At 43.9% G+C, this 14,862-nt stretch overlaps 1 protein-coding gene across 4 annotated transcripts in view; it reads right to left on the reverse strand.

Annotated features, from left to right (window-relative positions):
• Window positions 1-1,737: 1,737 nt before the first annotated feature.
• The window catches only part of CC2D2A (coiled-coil and C2 domain containing 2A), a 54,243-nt gene continuing 41,118 nt past the window's right edge, over window positions 1,738-14,862 (reverse strand). For 2 of the 4 annotated variants that reach the window (XM_060279080.2, XM_060279079.2), the window contains exons 25-36: window positions 14,476-14,572; window positions 13,044-13,145; window positions 12,057-12,233; window positions 10,402-10,422; window positions 9,244-9,447; window positions 8,599-8,688; window positions 7,482-7,595; window positions 6,567-6,701; window positions 5,666-5,788; window positions 4,746-4,804; window positions 3,052-3,229; window positions 1,738-2,024 (exon numbers count right to left, since the gene is read on the reverse strand). In XM_060279080.2, the coding sequence (XP_060135063.2) occupies window positions 1,836-2,024; window positions 3,052-3,229; window positions 4,746-4,804; window positions 5,666-5,788; window positions 6,567-6,701; window positions 7,482-7,595; window positions 8,599-8,688; window positions 9,244-9,447; window positions 10,402-10,422; window positions 12,057-12,233; window positions 13,044-13,145; window positions 14,476-14,572 (1,489 nt within the window). In that variant the 3' untranslated portion in view covers window positions 1,738-1,835. The remainder of the gene's footprint in view (window positions 2,025-3,051; window positions 3,230-4,745; window positions 4,805-5,665; window positions 5,789-6,566; window positions 6,702-7,481; window positions 7,596-8,598; window positions 8,689-9,243; window positions 9,448-10,401; window positions 10,423-12,056; window positions 12,234-13,043; window positions 13,146-14,475; window positions 14,573-14,862) is intronic. The other 2 variants (XM_088657303.1, XM_060279081.2) reach the window with 1 other exon arrangement.

The following is a 14,862-nucleotide window of genomic DNA, read 5'->3' on the forward strand; positions in this document are numbered from 1 at the left end:
AAGGTAAGCATGCTTGCACAATGGTTCCAGGGGGGTGGTTTGAGTATACATGCTTTCCCCTATATGTTTTACCCCAGGAATGGAACCTCTGCACAAGACATGGTCAGACTGTACTGCTGCACTATGAGTAACTGCACATCAAGTAAACGAGAGCTCTCAAACTGTGTATGACATTAAGCTGAAGATGAATTTGCACAAAACTTTCTGCCACAACTGGAATGAAATTTAGGGACAATAACAGACGTTTCATCCCATCTCTTTAATTTTGTATATTTTGTATATTGTATATTTTAATTGTTAGCATATAAACAGGAAAGGTATATGTGGCACAGAAAGTGTTAAACCAGTAGACAGATTGGTCCCACCTCTGGTGTAGCATCTTTAAATAGTCCTTATTATCAAACTTTCTGCATGTAGAAATCATATGCCTGCCCTGTTACTTTTTAGCTGTGTTCCAGCTAAAGCAGCATTCACTTTGTGCATCAGAGGCCCTGGGTAGAAAATATTAAGATGTTCCTTGATTTGGGGGAGGGGGCAGGAATTTGTTTTACTTCAGACTGCTGCCAGGACTAGGCAAATACCTTTTCTGTGCTGATACTGCCATATGGGGGCAGTGAAAATAAGCTGTCAGACCGACACAATAGCTACCAGGGCCGTCTTAAGCACATCCAGTGCTGTGGCACAAAGGTCCCTCTGGCGCTCCCTCCCTTTCCCAAAATTTAGCCTGGGGCGGAGGGCGCCGTTGGGGCTGCCTGACTGTAGCCTGCTGCTGGTGCTCCCGTTGCTGCCCAGCGGCTCGAGGAGCAGGAGGCGGTTGCCACGCCGCTGCCTGTGCCCCGGGAGTGTTGTTGGTGGGGCAGCGGGCACCGATGATGTGGAGGAGGCCCCTCAGGAGCCGCTCCCGCCACCACTGCTCCCGCCGCTCCCTCAGGCGACAGCAGCTTGGCGGGCAAGGGATTCCCGCAGCTTGGGAGCCTCATGCGCGCTGCTGTTGGGCGGGAGTGAGAGAGGCAAGCCTCCATTCTGTGCGTCCTGCCGCTTTCGCACCAAGGCACGCCTTCCGCATGGCTATGCGGGTGCTGAGCATGAGTGCCCGCCTGGGACTTGAGGAGCCTGTGTTCGCGCAGCTCAAGCCCGTGCCGGGAAGCCACGCAGGTCCCAGGGCAGGGTCCCGAGGAGATCAAGCAGCAGCAACTGGGCGCAGGAGCCAGGATCGCCAGCGAGGAGATGGCGCAGGCCCGATGTGAAATGGAGATTCCCATGGCCGAGGGAGAGGAGGTGGCGGAGGAGGACGAGCCTTAGGACTTAGTGGCTTGTTGCGCCCCGCCAATGCTGGGGACCCCTTGAGAGGCCGGCGCCCTGGCGCAATGAGCCACTAACCCCTATGGGAAGGACGCCTCTGATAGCTACCTTGACTTCATAGAGCATTTCACATGTCAAGTTGATGAGTGAGTAACCCATACAGACATGGCAGTATGTCAGGAGGAATTTAAACATCTGAGGCATTTCCTTAGCAGAGGTAAGCAAGTGTTTTCTGCCGCCTGGCTTTGCTATGGCAATTCTTAATCACAGGAAAATAATCTGCAACGCTGCTCTGCCTAATTGTGAATACATAGCACAGCGTGGCTTCAAGGGTTTTGAGCACATGATTTCCAGTGTGGCTGGAGCTGAAAGGTTTTATACAACTTTAATGGGGCATTGCAGAAAACTGATCAAATTAAGAGACTCCTTCCAGCATTTTAATCTGCACATTTTAATGATCCAGAGTTTAATACAAAATCATAAGATGATACCTTTTACTTGTATTTAAATTCATTAGTAAGTCTGAGTAACTCTTACCTATTACGAACCAGTGAAGCAACATAAATCCACACTGAAAGAATATTTTTAGGGTATGCATGAACATACACAGCTAATGCAAACTCTATGTTTGGAACATCAATGCTATGAACTCCGGTACTATATACTGCCTCCACTAAAGGTGTAACTTCTGAATATGCCATGTGGATAGGAAATCCTGACACCTGCAAGTAAGAGGGGAAAATGTAAAAATTTCCTGAAGTTTGTCAATTTACCTGCAATAGCACCTCTGGACTCGGTTGGCCACTAAGAAAATGAAATACAGTCGTACCTTGGAAGTTGAACAGAATCCATTCCAGAAGTCCGTTCAACTTCCAAAACGTCCGACTTCCAAGGTGCCACTTCTGATTGGTTGCAGGAGCATCCTGCAGCTAATTGGAAGCTGCACCGGATGTTCAGCTTCTGAAAATCATTCGAAAACCGGAACAATCCGGGTTTTTGATCATTTGGGAGCCAAAACCTTTGAGTTTACAGCTGTTCGGCTCCCGGAGTTCCACTGTAGATGTTCTGATGAATGAAATGATGCCATATACATTCTGCAATTATGGGCCAGCCCTTCCACTTAAGGCATGTATGGCCAAACTTGGCCCTCCAGATGTTTTGGGACTACAACTCCCATCATCCCTAGCTAACAGGACCAGTGGTCAGGGATGATGGGAATTGTAGTCCCAAAACATCTGGAGGGCCAAGTTTGGCCATGTCTGACTTCAATTTGGCTCAAGATGACTGGGCGAACAACAAATGTAACTGCATGCCTTCCTTCTGACCACCCCCCCTTGCCCTAGTGAAGACCTCTGTTGACAGCTAGCTTTCTCTTAGATTGAAGCATTGTTCACCATTACACGTCTGTGCTTGTCATCGTAGTACAATAGCAGGTAGCACACTCCCCCCCCCCCCGCCCAGGTTGAGCACCCATGCTGCTGGTCAGTTGATGCCCTCCCTCCCAGCAATAAAAACTTGTTAAGAAGAGACAAATTTCTAGGCCACTTTCAACATGACCCAACAAGTCAGTAAAATGCTTTCACTGTATCACAAGCTAGAATTGAGAGATTTCATCATGCACATGGAGCGAATTACTGCTAAGCCCCAACACAAACATCACCCTGGGGTGAGGGAGGGAAGCACTATCCTATAATCCCAATAATATTACTAAACTCCCAGTTCCCTTGGGGCTGTTATTCTATACATTACCCTGTAATCTCCTAGTTGCTTCTGTAATTCCGCCTGATGGTCATCCTCTACATCTTTGCCTTGATTTTTTTCCAGCAGAGGTAAGAAGTGTCGAAGGGTAGAGGTGCAGTATCTGTTCCAGCGTGTCAAGTGTCTTGGCCTCCATCCCATGATCTTTTCTTTCAGTATCTTCTCAAGTCTGCATTGTAAAATGTTTTAAAAGTAGCATTTGAAATTTTGCTGCTCCAGTGCAACTGTGGCTTCACAAGCATACTAGAGATTTCAAAATTCCATAATTACAGCCAGATTTGATTCAATGACTTCTCCACAACACGCTTACATAAGAAACCGAGGTGGCAAATCTACTTCTCAAGCATCATTTCAGACTGGAGGTGGACCAAGCCTTACATTATTGAATGCTCCTCCGGTAAAATAACCTACAACTATAAAACTTAGATGCTTGGGATAAAAGTTCTAAGCTCATCTGATTTACTAGTTTTCTTCTGCTACTTGTTAGAACAAAGTCAGGATGTTATGGAATGTCAAACACAGAGAGGGCCAAGCTAACTATATTGCAAGGTAACAAAAATGGCTACATAATAAAGTAGTCCAAGTCACTAGAATTTTCTAGATCCCTTTATAAGGTATTGAGCTTAAAAGAGCTATGAATCAAATAATTACACAATCAGAAGCACCAAGCATTTCATATCCAATTGGAACTGACATTTGATATTGCTGGCATTCATTTTTCTTGAGTGTGTGTGTATGGAGGTGCTGGGCTGCCCAGATAACCCCCCACTCTTGGCCTCGCTGATGTGGTCCAAAGGAAAGAGCAATATGTTTGGCACCAGCTGGGTTGCAGGAGCCACTGGAAGGAGGCATACAAGGCACCATCCAACTGTCTTAGGGACTCCACTCTGGATTTGTATAGGGTTTACTCCTTAGACTTTTCTTCTCCCAAAGGTATCTTGCAAGGCAGTGGGTTTAGAATAGGTTTTCTTTCTCTTAGACGGGCTACCTTTCTAGGTTGATGAGCCCCATCTGTCCTCCCCTCTACTTACTGCACATGCAGAAACCTTCTTGAACATTGGACCAACTTGGTTTCATCCGTGCCATCCGCCAGAGCCAGTCTTTGCATGCAGGGGGAATCCCTAACTCGAGGGTTTGAGACCCATCAGTTACCCCACCTGGTTTAAAGGTAAAGGACCCCTGACCATTAGGTCCAGTCGTGACTGACTCTAGGGTTGCGGCGCTCATCTCGCGTTATTGGCCGAGGGAGCCGGGATACAGCTTCCAGGTCATGTGGCCAGCATGACTAAGCCGCTTCTGGAGAACCAGAGCATGTGCTTTCAAACTGCTAGGTTGGCAGGAGCTGGGACCGAGCAACGGGAGCTCACCCCGTCGCAGGGATTCGAACCGCCGACCACCTGATCGGCAAGCCCTAGGCTCTGTGGTTTAACCCACAGCGCCACCTGCGTCCTCCTGGTTTAGCTGGTCAGTATATGGCCGCTGTTGCCTGCTGACAGCTTCTAGGAACCACAGGTGAGAGCTGAGTGCAGGGTGGGGACCAAAGGTGGACAAACTACCCCAGAGGGAGCATGATGTGTCCCCGACCAGAGGTACTGCCTCTCCTCTAAAAAAACCCCATACACCTGACATCTGATGTACGTCATGGTTAAATGCAGTTGCAAAACACATTCAATAGACGTGGGTACCTGTTCTGTAGTTCTAGGGCAGCTGTCTTGTCCACCCGTTGATAGACTAGTTCGTCAGGCTAACAAAATATGAAGGGGTAAGGTATAATTTCGTATTTACATAATGTGAAATATGCAGTCTTGCTTTTAAGATGTACTGGGATATACTGATACTTCAACCCACCCACTCTGCCACCCACAAGACCTGGAGAATTGTACCTGTGGTAGGCACCTTAAAGTGGGCACTCTTACAGCAAGCAGGGAATCCACAAACCTACACAAGAACCCCAGAGAGTCCCTGTAGCCAGGGTTTTTTTTTTGTCTTCAGCCACCTTGCAGTTCTGGTTCTCAGTACTGTACTAAAAGCTGAGCTTCAGATTGTTTCTCTATTCCCTCCCATTAGCTGGATAATGTTTCCAAATTCTGATGGACATTAGACTCCAAACTTAGAAGAGAGATTCCCAACTCCCCGATTATCTGGAATGATCTGTACAGTATATAGTAAGAAGTGGGCAATGCAACTAAAGTTTTTCTCTGGATACTTAAGAAGAAAGATCCCCACACTACAAAATATTACCTCATCTCATTGTTGCAAAATCATCTCAATGTTAACCTAGGCTTAAGCCTACTATAATACTATAATAAGCATTTTGCAATGCTATTTGAAACATTCTGATTTTCCATGCTTATGAATAAGGTAGGAATGCAGTCTCAATTGGTATCCAGTTTGTGGAACAAACCACATGCAAATGTTTTCAGCAAGCATAATTCATTATTGCATTTCCTAAAATAGTAAAATAAGTTTTACCTCCCATTTTGTTACAGTTCTTTAACTTATCTGTTCTGTAATCTCTCCCTTAAGGTCAAAACAATTTCAGATACAGATGAAATGATGCAGATATTATTCCTATGCAGCCCTATAAAATTAAAAATGCTAATACCTGCACACTGGAGAGACCAGGAAATGGAAAACTTCTTGAAAAAAATGGTTTCCAGAATTTTGGTTTGCTGACATCAAAGTTTATTCTTAGTGGAGAATCATATTGTTGAATATTGAACCAAACCTGAAAGAGAACTTTTTAAGTTGCTTTCTTCATCTTAACCACAAATCAGTAATAATTCTGCCCTCTGTTTGAGTAAACTTTGGTTTATGGAAGTGCTGGTGGAATATCCCCCCACTCTCTTTGAACAGCTGACCTGGGCGTCTGGAGAGCACCTGCAATCAGTCAACAATCCTGGCCTAAATGAATCGAATGGTCTGACTCAATATAAGGCAGTGTGGCGAGTTACACCGGTAAAGGGTCCCCGGACGTTTGACGGTCTATTGACCCTATACCTCCCTCACCTATTTCTTCCCTTTGCTGCCACCAACCAGTATATCTGTGTACTGGTACACAATTGATTTGAACTCAGTCAGTTGAACAGTGAACAAAACAATTAAGTTTATTTATTGTGCAGATCTTACAAGCATATCAATTCTTATTGGTTTCTCAGTTAAGCTTAACCGCTAGTCTTAGTTCTCCCCCTGTTCTCCCTGACTGAAATTCTCTTCTTAACTCTTATAGATTCTGCCCCACCGCTCACCTCACTAGCTTCTCTAACCCTCTATTTCAAAATCCTCTCTACCTCTCTCATCCAATCCACCTCAACTCAACTCCTTTATCTCCCCCTCCTGTCTGCCTGCTTCTCCTTATACGGTATATCCCTGCTTCTGCCTGGAGAGCTCCCATTGGCCGTTTACCTCCCTGGCAACTTAACTCTTTCTAGACCCCTAGAGGTGAAACGCCACAGGCAGCTTCGTAAGTTCAAAGAATGGCAGATAGAGAGATGTGAATTACTTACATTGTCACAGGAAATGAGGCAGCCCACACTCTGCAAGGGGCAGAAAGCATCATACTGTCCATAAAAACGGCCACAACTTGGATTCCAGATCACATACTGATTCTGTTCCCAAGTGAGCACATATGCGGTTGGTCCCTGGAAATAATTGTCAAGTTCCTTAAAACCTTGCTTTTGCAATGCAGAATATATTTACATTTTACATGCATTTCCTCCCCCTCAGATCTTAGTGGGTGCGGCTGATGTATGGGATAGAAGTTTCAGCTCATTTTCTCTGCAGTAGCCTCTGTGAAGGCTTTGGGGATTAAATCTGCAATTCATACCCTGAAAAAATATTATTCTTGCTAAGCCACTAAAAAGGATGAAGTATTTCCCCATTTTGCACAGTGAAGAATTCCATGTAACTGGAAACCTGTCTACTCCATTGCCAACAGAAGTTTGCCAACGAAACAATACTATTTTACATATTTTTTTATCCAGTATTAATGAATTCTGTCCAATGCCAAGATCAGGACTTTCCAATTGCTCACAGGCCGAGCGAGGCTTTTTACCGGGCGGCGGCTGCGGGGCTTGGCTGGGGGGGGGGCTGAGTGACACCCCCGCCAGGGTGGCACCCAGGGCGGCACACTTCCATCGCATCCCCCTTGCCCTGAGTCTAGTACAACTAGGTATTTGATCCATGCAATACCATTCAATTCCATTTCAAGAAGATTAAGTTGCAACCACTAGTTTTTTTTATTGATAACAATATCAAAACCAGAGTTTTGCTTGCATCATGCCTTTGGCTGACAGAGTTGCTTTAAAAGTTTGACTACAATATAAATCTGACCATTAATTGTGACGCGATTCATTCAACGTGTGTACTGCATTCTCAGGCATGTGGAAGTTTGTTGGAGCATAAATAAATTACTGACTTACCTCGGGAATAGCACTTCCAATTAAAAGCCAGGCCTTTTTGCCAAGAGCAAGAAAATAATTGCACAAGAGTACAGCGTGCTCTTCTTCATCTCCAGCCAAAAGATCAAGGAATTGCTAATGAATGCAAGCAAACAAGTTGCATTAACAAGATAGCCAATGTTTCTAGTTTATCTGCACTGTTCAGGAATCTTCCTCCCATAAAGTATAGCTCTGTTTGTTTGAAAATACGTTTATGTCCCCAAAGATTTTAGCTCAATTCAAACTAGAATTAAAAAAGCTGAACTGTGATTTTACATGATGTCTGACTTCGCAAACCATTGCTCCAAACTCCATTCATTTTGAATGGTTAATTTATGAACCATGAAAGGCATATGAAAACTATGAAAAATAAAAATATTTTTCTTCCTCTAGCCTTTAGGTAAAAGGTAAAGGGACCCCTGACCATTAGGTCTAGTCGTGACCGACTCTGGGGTTGTGGCACTCATCTTGCTTTACTGGCTGAGGGAGCCGGCATACAGCTTCCGGGTCATGTGGCCAGCATGACAAAGCTGCTTCTGGCGAACCAGAGCAGCGCATGGAAACGGCGTTTACCTTCCCGCTGGAGCGGGAAGCTAAATGGCTAAATTAAACAGCTAAATAAAGCTTCAAGCTAAATGGCAAGATGAAGAAAAACATTTTCTTATTAAAAAGATACCCACCATCTTTCTAGTTCATAAATGAACCAAACCACTAGAAACAAAAGCAGACAAGCAGCTTAATGAGGTGCATGAAATGTTCCCTTCTCCTACAATTCAAAGTTCTGTGGAGGTGTCTTGTAAAAACAGACTGGATAAAGTCTCTCAGAGGCCTGTGGAAAGAACCTCTGCCTGCAGTTCTGATATGGAACTTCACCATAATGACAGGATTTGGGATCTATTTCTATTTAAGGTATTAGATTCTGGTTCTGACCTAAGAGCATTTCTGACATAAAAAGAACCCAGAACCTTTTAAAGAGGATCCATTGCCTCAGCAATTAGCTTTTCATTCTATCTAATCTGGACCTTGAACTGTGCATTCTAGGCATACATCGTAGCCAAAGGAAAGTTCTGTAGTAAAACAAAAATCACAATGAACTTACATCTGATGTACTCCACAAGTCGCAGATTCCAGCAAATGATACACTGTCAGGTAGGAAAGGAATCAAGGCAACATAGCGGGCCACCAACTCCTATACAGAAAGAAGCAGGGGAGACTTCCATCAGTCTGGGGCTGTAGCTGTCGCAGCTGGCAATGAAACGGCAAACCACCAAACTCGACTTAGACATATAAAGGTAAAGGGACCCCTGACCATTAGGTCCAGTCGTGACCGACTGGGGTTGCGCGCTCATCTCGCTTTATTGGCCGCGGCGTACAGCTTCCAGGTCATGTGGCCAGCATGACAAAGCTGGTTCTGGCGAATCAGAGCAGCACATGGAAACGCCGTTTACCTTCCCGCTGTAGCGGTACCTATTTATCTACTTGCACTTTGACGTGCTTTCGAACTGCTAGGTTGGCAGGAGCTGGGACCAAGCAACGGGAGCTCACCCCGTCACAGGGATTTGAACCGCCGACCTTCTGGTCAGCAGGCCCTAGGCTCAGTGGTTTAACCCGCAGCGCCACCTGGGTCCCCCACCAAACTCGACTTAGACATATACACACACTTATTGGATTGTGTGAGGATTCCCAGCCTGTTTTCTGACCCATCACTGAAAACATATTCCTCTATCGCATGAGAAACACTTACTGACGTTTCTTGGGGATTGTCGACATGAACCCGTAGGAGTTCGTCTGGTGGGTTCAGAGGTTTGATGTACCGAGTAATGAAGACTGTTTTCCCATTGATGTCAATTACAGTAGTCAGGCAATGGCGACTTGGAAACTTGAGCGCACAGTCAGCTTGGTATCTCTCAGCCGCTTGGAGAAGTTGTTCGTCTTCCTGGGTGTCGAACTTGGGGGGGGAAACAAGTTAAGTGCATGTGATTTTGCTGATGAATCCTCCCCACCACCAGCACCACATCTCCGCTTCATGAATAGGAGGACAACTATGTCCTCCATTCAAGTACAAGAAGATGATAACACACTGTGATTTTGGTATGTTGTCTAGATGGAGCCTTCAAGGTTTTCCATGTCTCTCAAAATTCCATATTATGCCAGGAAGTACAGTATCACCAGTCACAATGAAAACACTGTAATTTCTAATTTGTTCTGGTCTTAGGTGGTCAGGAATAAACTGATAGAACAGCTGATAGGGAGTGGGTGCTGTACTGTCATTCTAGATAAAGAATGGGCATATTCCATACATCCTCTGTACATAAAAAGGAAGGAAATGTATATTTAACTATCATAATAAAACAACATAATATTTATCTGGCCAGACATCTAAAAAGGTACTGATGCTTTTCTAGATTCCCATTAAAATAAATACCAACTTTACACTTTAATTTTTTTTCCAAACAGCAAAAAATGAATTTATGGTATACAAAGAATAATGAATTGTCCAGAGACATTTCTATGACTGACTTTCACTGCAACATGGTGGCCCATGGTGGGTGGAGCACTCAGAATTTCATCACTCCCATCTTTCTTCTACCTGGCTCCTAAACTTTGCAAAAATGTTTGCACCTTTGGTTTAAAAACAGCTTCTTACAGATTATTTGGCAACAACTGTTACTCAGAGTAAACCCATTGAAATGAATGGACCTAACAGTCATGTCAATTTCAGTGGGTTTACTCTGAGTAAAACTGCCACCCATCATTTTAGTACAACAATTAAACATATAGGAATTTGCACTATATTAATTCACACCTTATAGACAACATACTACATTAAAAAAATTATTAGGCCATGGACACATGAAACAATCATCACCACTGTAAAATAAGAAGTGTGAACATTTTGTACCTTCTTAAGCATTTCATTCATCTACAAAGGTTCAGGAAGGTAAGCAAGAAAAGAGACAAAGGTGTGAACAATGTAAAAATAATAATGTAACAACATGAAATACTATCAAAGGTAAGCAGCTGAGAAAATATAGGCACACCTTCAATTATTTTGTATTATGGAAAGCTTAGAAGTAATAATAGGGATGTGGGGAGGTTTAGATATTCTACATTGTCTCCACGAGGGAAGAGACCACCTGGAATTTTCTGGAAACTATGAGGTTCTATCAGATAGAAGATTTAAAGAGAGAATAATCACGCTAAAAGAACTCATGCAAGAAAGAAGTTAACACCCACCGCCCCCTGCAAAATATATTCTATTCTCATCTTACCAGCTTAAGGCAAAATAAATAGCTGATCTGTGAAATTTCTTACCTGAATTGTTCACTCTTGAGTTATTTACTATGTTTAATAGTACTGTCTAGCTAGCATTTGATAGTGACTATCTTCCAACATTCAGAGACTGAAATTTTGGTTCTAGCTACTACTTTTAAAAAGGTTGGTAGTATGGCTTTTTGCTGCAACTCCAGAGTATACGGTACGTCCTTTCCTTTCTAACTCTTAAGAGTCTGGATTCTGTCTTGAAGGAAACTAGCTAACATTGTTTCTGAAAGAGAACAAATGAGGTCAGTGAAATCTAAAGAGCTTCTTTTGTTGCTTACATTACTTTGCAAAGGGCCACATATATATTTAAGCATTTCTGCATGCGTACTAACAGACTGCCGTAGATGTTGAGAGGAGAGCTAAGCTGAGCTCATCTCCTATGCTTGGCTTGCTCGATTCCTTGCAGAAACTCCCAGTCAGCTACTCTCTCTAGGACTGCATGCTGTCAGACCGCTGTAAAGAGAGGAAGTCGGAACTCGCCATCTCCATACCTACCAAGTCCCGGCCTCAGAAATAAGGGACTGGACCGAAAGTAGCAGACCGGAAGTAGCGCTGACAGCATTTTGGAACTGGGCGGAGCATGCTCAGAAGCGACTTTTGATGCTGCTCTGCCCTGTTCCAAAATGGCCGCCGCACCAGAAGTCGCGCTGCAGCCATTTTGGAACTGGGCAAAGCAGCATCAAAAGTCGCTTCTGAGCATGCTCCGCCCAGTTCCAAAATGGCCACCGCGCCAGAATAAACCGGGAAAAACAAAAAAAAATCTTTTTTCGGCTGGGAACAGCTGGGAAAACGGGGGTTTCCCGGGGAATACGGGAGACTTGGCAGCTATGGCCATCTCCCACCTTACAGCACACCTGAGAGCCTTTAAGGAACAGCAGTGCCAGAATTGTGACAACTGCAATTATTTATTTCAAACAATAGCACTGCCACAGTTAAGTAATGCATTTGATCAATCAAATCACCTTATTTATTGCTAATCAGGTTTCCACTCAGTCTAGTTTCTAAAAGTGATGTATTTCCTACTTTTTACTGCCACTTGCCCTTACACATGCTTACAATTAAAATAAGCGTATACACATTGGCTCAGAAAACAAGTCACTCCAGCAGGAACTCACAGGTCATTTATATGACTATCGGCTCCACTATCTTTGGTCAAGCTCAGCAGTTAAGGGTTAAGGAACTATGCCATAGATTTTAAAAACATGCCCAGTAGTAAAACGTGAAGAGATTTACCTTTTCACGAACTGATTCTCCAGGAATGAGCTGAGGTTCAATAGTAATAAACAGTGATAGATATGATCCTTCACTCGGATTTCGAATGGAATCATAGGCTCTTTCAATTCCAAGATTTTTCCCCTTACTGTATCCAAGAAGAACCGGAGGAATATCTACCTTAAACGTACCATCTATCTAAAAACAAAAAAGAAAAACATCATGTAACAATATGCAGTTGTGCATTAGTAGGCATGAATGGCAACGATATTATTTTATTAATAACTAGTGGGACCCGGCCACGCGTTGCTGTGGCCCAGTCAGGGCCCCCGTACCCCAGTGGAGGACGGTAGGATACCCCTCTGTTGTGCCCAGGGAGTGTTGGCCCCTCCCCCCTGTATCGCCATACCTTGGCCCCCACCCTTGGAAAAGGAATTGTCTGAGTCATGTATTATAGTCATTGGTCAGTAGATGGTGCTGTGTTGAGCTCCTTAAAATTGGCTTTTACCTGCCTCAGGTGTGACATCTGTCTAAGCAAACTGTATAAGATCCTTCGCGTATCCGCATGTTGTGTCAAAATTTCAACGCAATTGGTCAAGCGGTTTCAGTGAAAAGTTGGTTTACGTTTTTATATACAGCGGTGCCTCGCTAGACGAATTTAATTCGTTCCATGGGTCTTTTCTTATAACGAAAAAATTCATCTAGCAAATCCCATAGGAACGCATTGAATTTTTTTTTGAATTTTTTCCCCCCATAGGAACGCATTAATTGAATTTCAATGCATTCCTATGGGAAACCGCGATTCGCTAGACAAAAACGAATTCGTCTAGCGAGGCAACCTCTGCTAGAAAAAACCTTTCGTTAAGCGAAAATTTCGTTAAGCAGGGCATTCATTAAGCGAGGCACCACTGTATATAGATAGAAAGGATGCCTTATTTTGATATTTTTTATTCACTGCATAAGGCTCCAAAAACGTTCATGCTCCTCTGCCGGTTCTTGTTTACTTACCCTTGCTTGAAAATATACGGTTGTAAATGGAATCCGAACAGAACCAAGCCAGTGCTTCTCGACATGCGTATGAACTCCGCCGGATTCTCTTTCACGATCATCCTAAGAAAAGTCACAGAACTCTTGACAAATACTTCCAGAAATAAAGTGTCTACTTCCCATACCTCTCCTTTTTCAACACAGCTACTCTGCATTATTGCATTATTCTCCCCATTAAAGTGAGGAGATTTTGTGTTTGGGTGTGTGTGTGTGGGGGGGGATGAATGATAAAAACCTGCAATGTTAAAATACGAGGTGACTCTGGGTTTTACTGAAGCTGCTTCAAGCAGTGCCCTAGCTCCTCGCTGCATTCCCTGAAACAGAAGACTTCCACAAACTGTGCTGCATCATGATGCAAAAGCGTTCTTGGGTAGAAAAGATTCCTACCCTTATAGCACCAAACCACACACACACACACACCACAACAGACCAAACAGAACAGAGCATTTCTTTGTACTTCATACTAGTCCCGGCATAGACAAACTCGGCCCTCCAGATGTTTCGGGACTACAATTCCCATCATCCCTGACCACTGGTCCTGTTAGCTAGGGATCATGGGAGTGTTAGGATCTCTTACTCTTGAGTAGGACCCTGGCAGAGACACATGCCCGACTGGCATGTTCCCTCCCTCCTGGTCAATCGTTCGGGAGCTTCACAAGCTTTCTCCAGCCCAAACATCACAGCGACTGATGCCAAGAAACATCAGCACACTTACGGATCCGCAGAGTTTGGGCAGTTGCATAACAGAACTCAGCAACTCAGCATTTTGCTAATCTACGTTTATTTACATATAAACACACCTGGAGCACTGCAACATGGCTCCCTCTCTCTCTGGCATCAGACAGCAAAGAGAATGAATAAACAATAGTCCCACTTCAGGAAACACAGTAACACAAACATCCTGTCTTCGTCACTTCCCACTGTGGAATGTAAACATACACTGCCATGTGATAGACAACAATCCCATGACTGCAGACACGGGGAATGAATCTCCAACAGGGAGTTGTAGGGGGGGAAACATCTGGAGGGCCGAGCTTGCCTATGCCAGCGTAGCCGTTTAAATGGTAACACCTCTTTGCAAGATCCTTTGCATTTATAACTAAAAGCTAAAACGTTGCAGTTTAGTTGCCTTTTGCTGAAGCCCAGTGTGTTTTAGACACTGAACTTAGGCGTTCAGAAGTCAGAATCACTGAGCAATACTTCCAGTAAGTTTGCTCTGGATAACAATCATGCCATACACAAAAGAAACCTTGTCGTTAAGCCTGCTGCTTTGCAAACGTCTTCTCCATTCGGGCAAACATGTCAGGCTCCCGTGGCCTGGCTCTTTATACCTTGACCTCCTTATTATGTGTACATAGTCAGCATAATTCTTGAGGTGCTTTTTTTTTTTTACCTCCAGGACATCGTACAATACTTCATCAAAAATGTTAATGAAGATATCATCCCTCACTGACTGCAAGCTGGAGGTGCTGTAATCACCATTAGGGGCTCTGCAACATTGTAAAAAAAATGAGAGAAATGCCTGAAATAAAAACTTTGTACAATTTGCAACCACACATATATAGTTCCAGTTTATGTGCATCTTGCCTCTCACTCCTGCCTGCTCCCCCCCCCCACCTCTTTCTTTCAATTCAGTTTATTTATTTGGTATATAGACCATAAATACCGTGTTTCTCATATTATAAGACACGTCTTATATTTATTTTTTCCTCAAAAAAACACACTATGGCTTATTTTCAAGGGATGTCTTATTTTTTCCCTCCTCCTCCTGCCGCGGCCG

The sequence above is a fragment of the Zootoca vivipara genome, chromosome Z1 (assembly GCF_965207765.1).
Source record: "Zootoca vivipara chromosome Z1, rZooViv2.hap1.1, whole genome shotgun sequence".
In the NCBI taxonomy this organism is placed as follows: domain Eukaryota; kingdom Metazoa; phylum Chordata; class Lepidosauria; order Squamata; family Lacertidae; genus Zootoca; species Zootoca vivipara.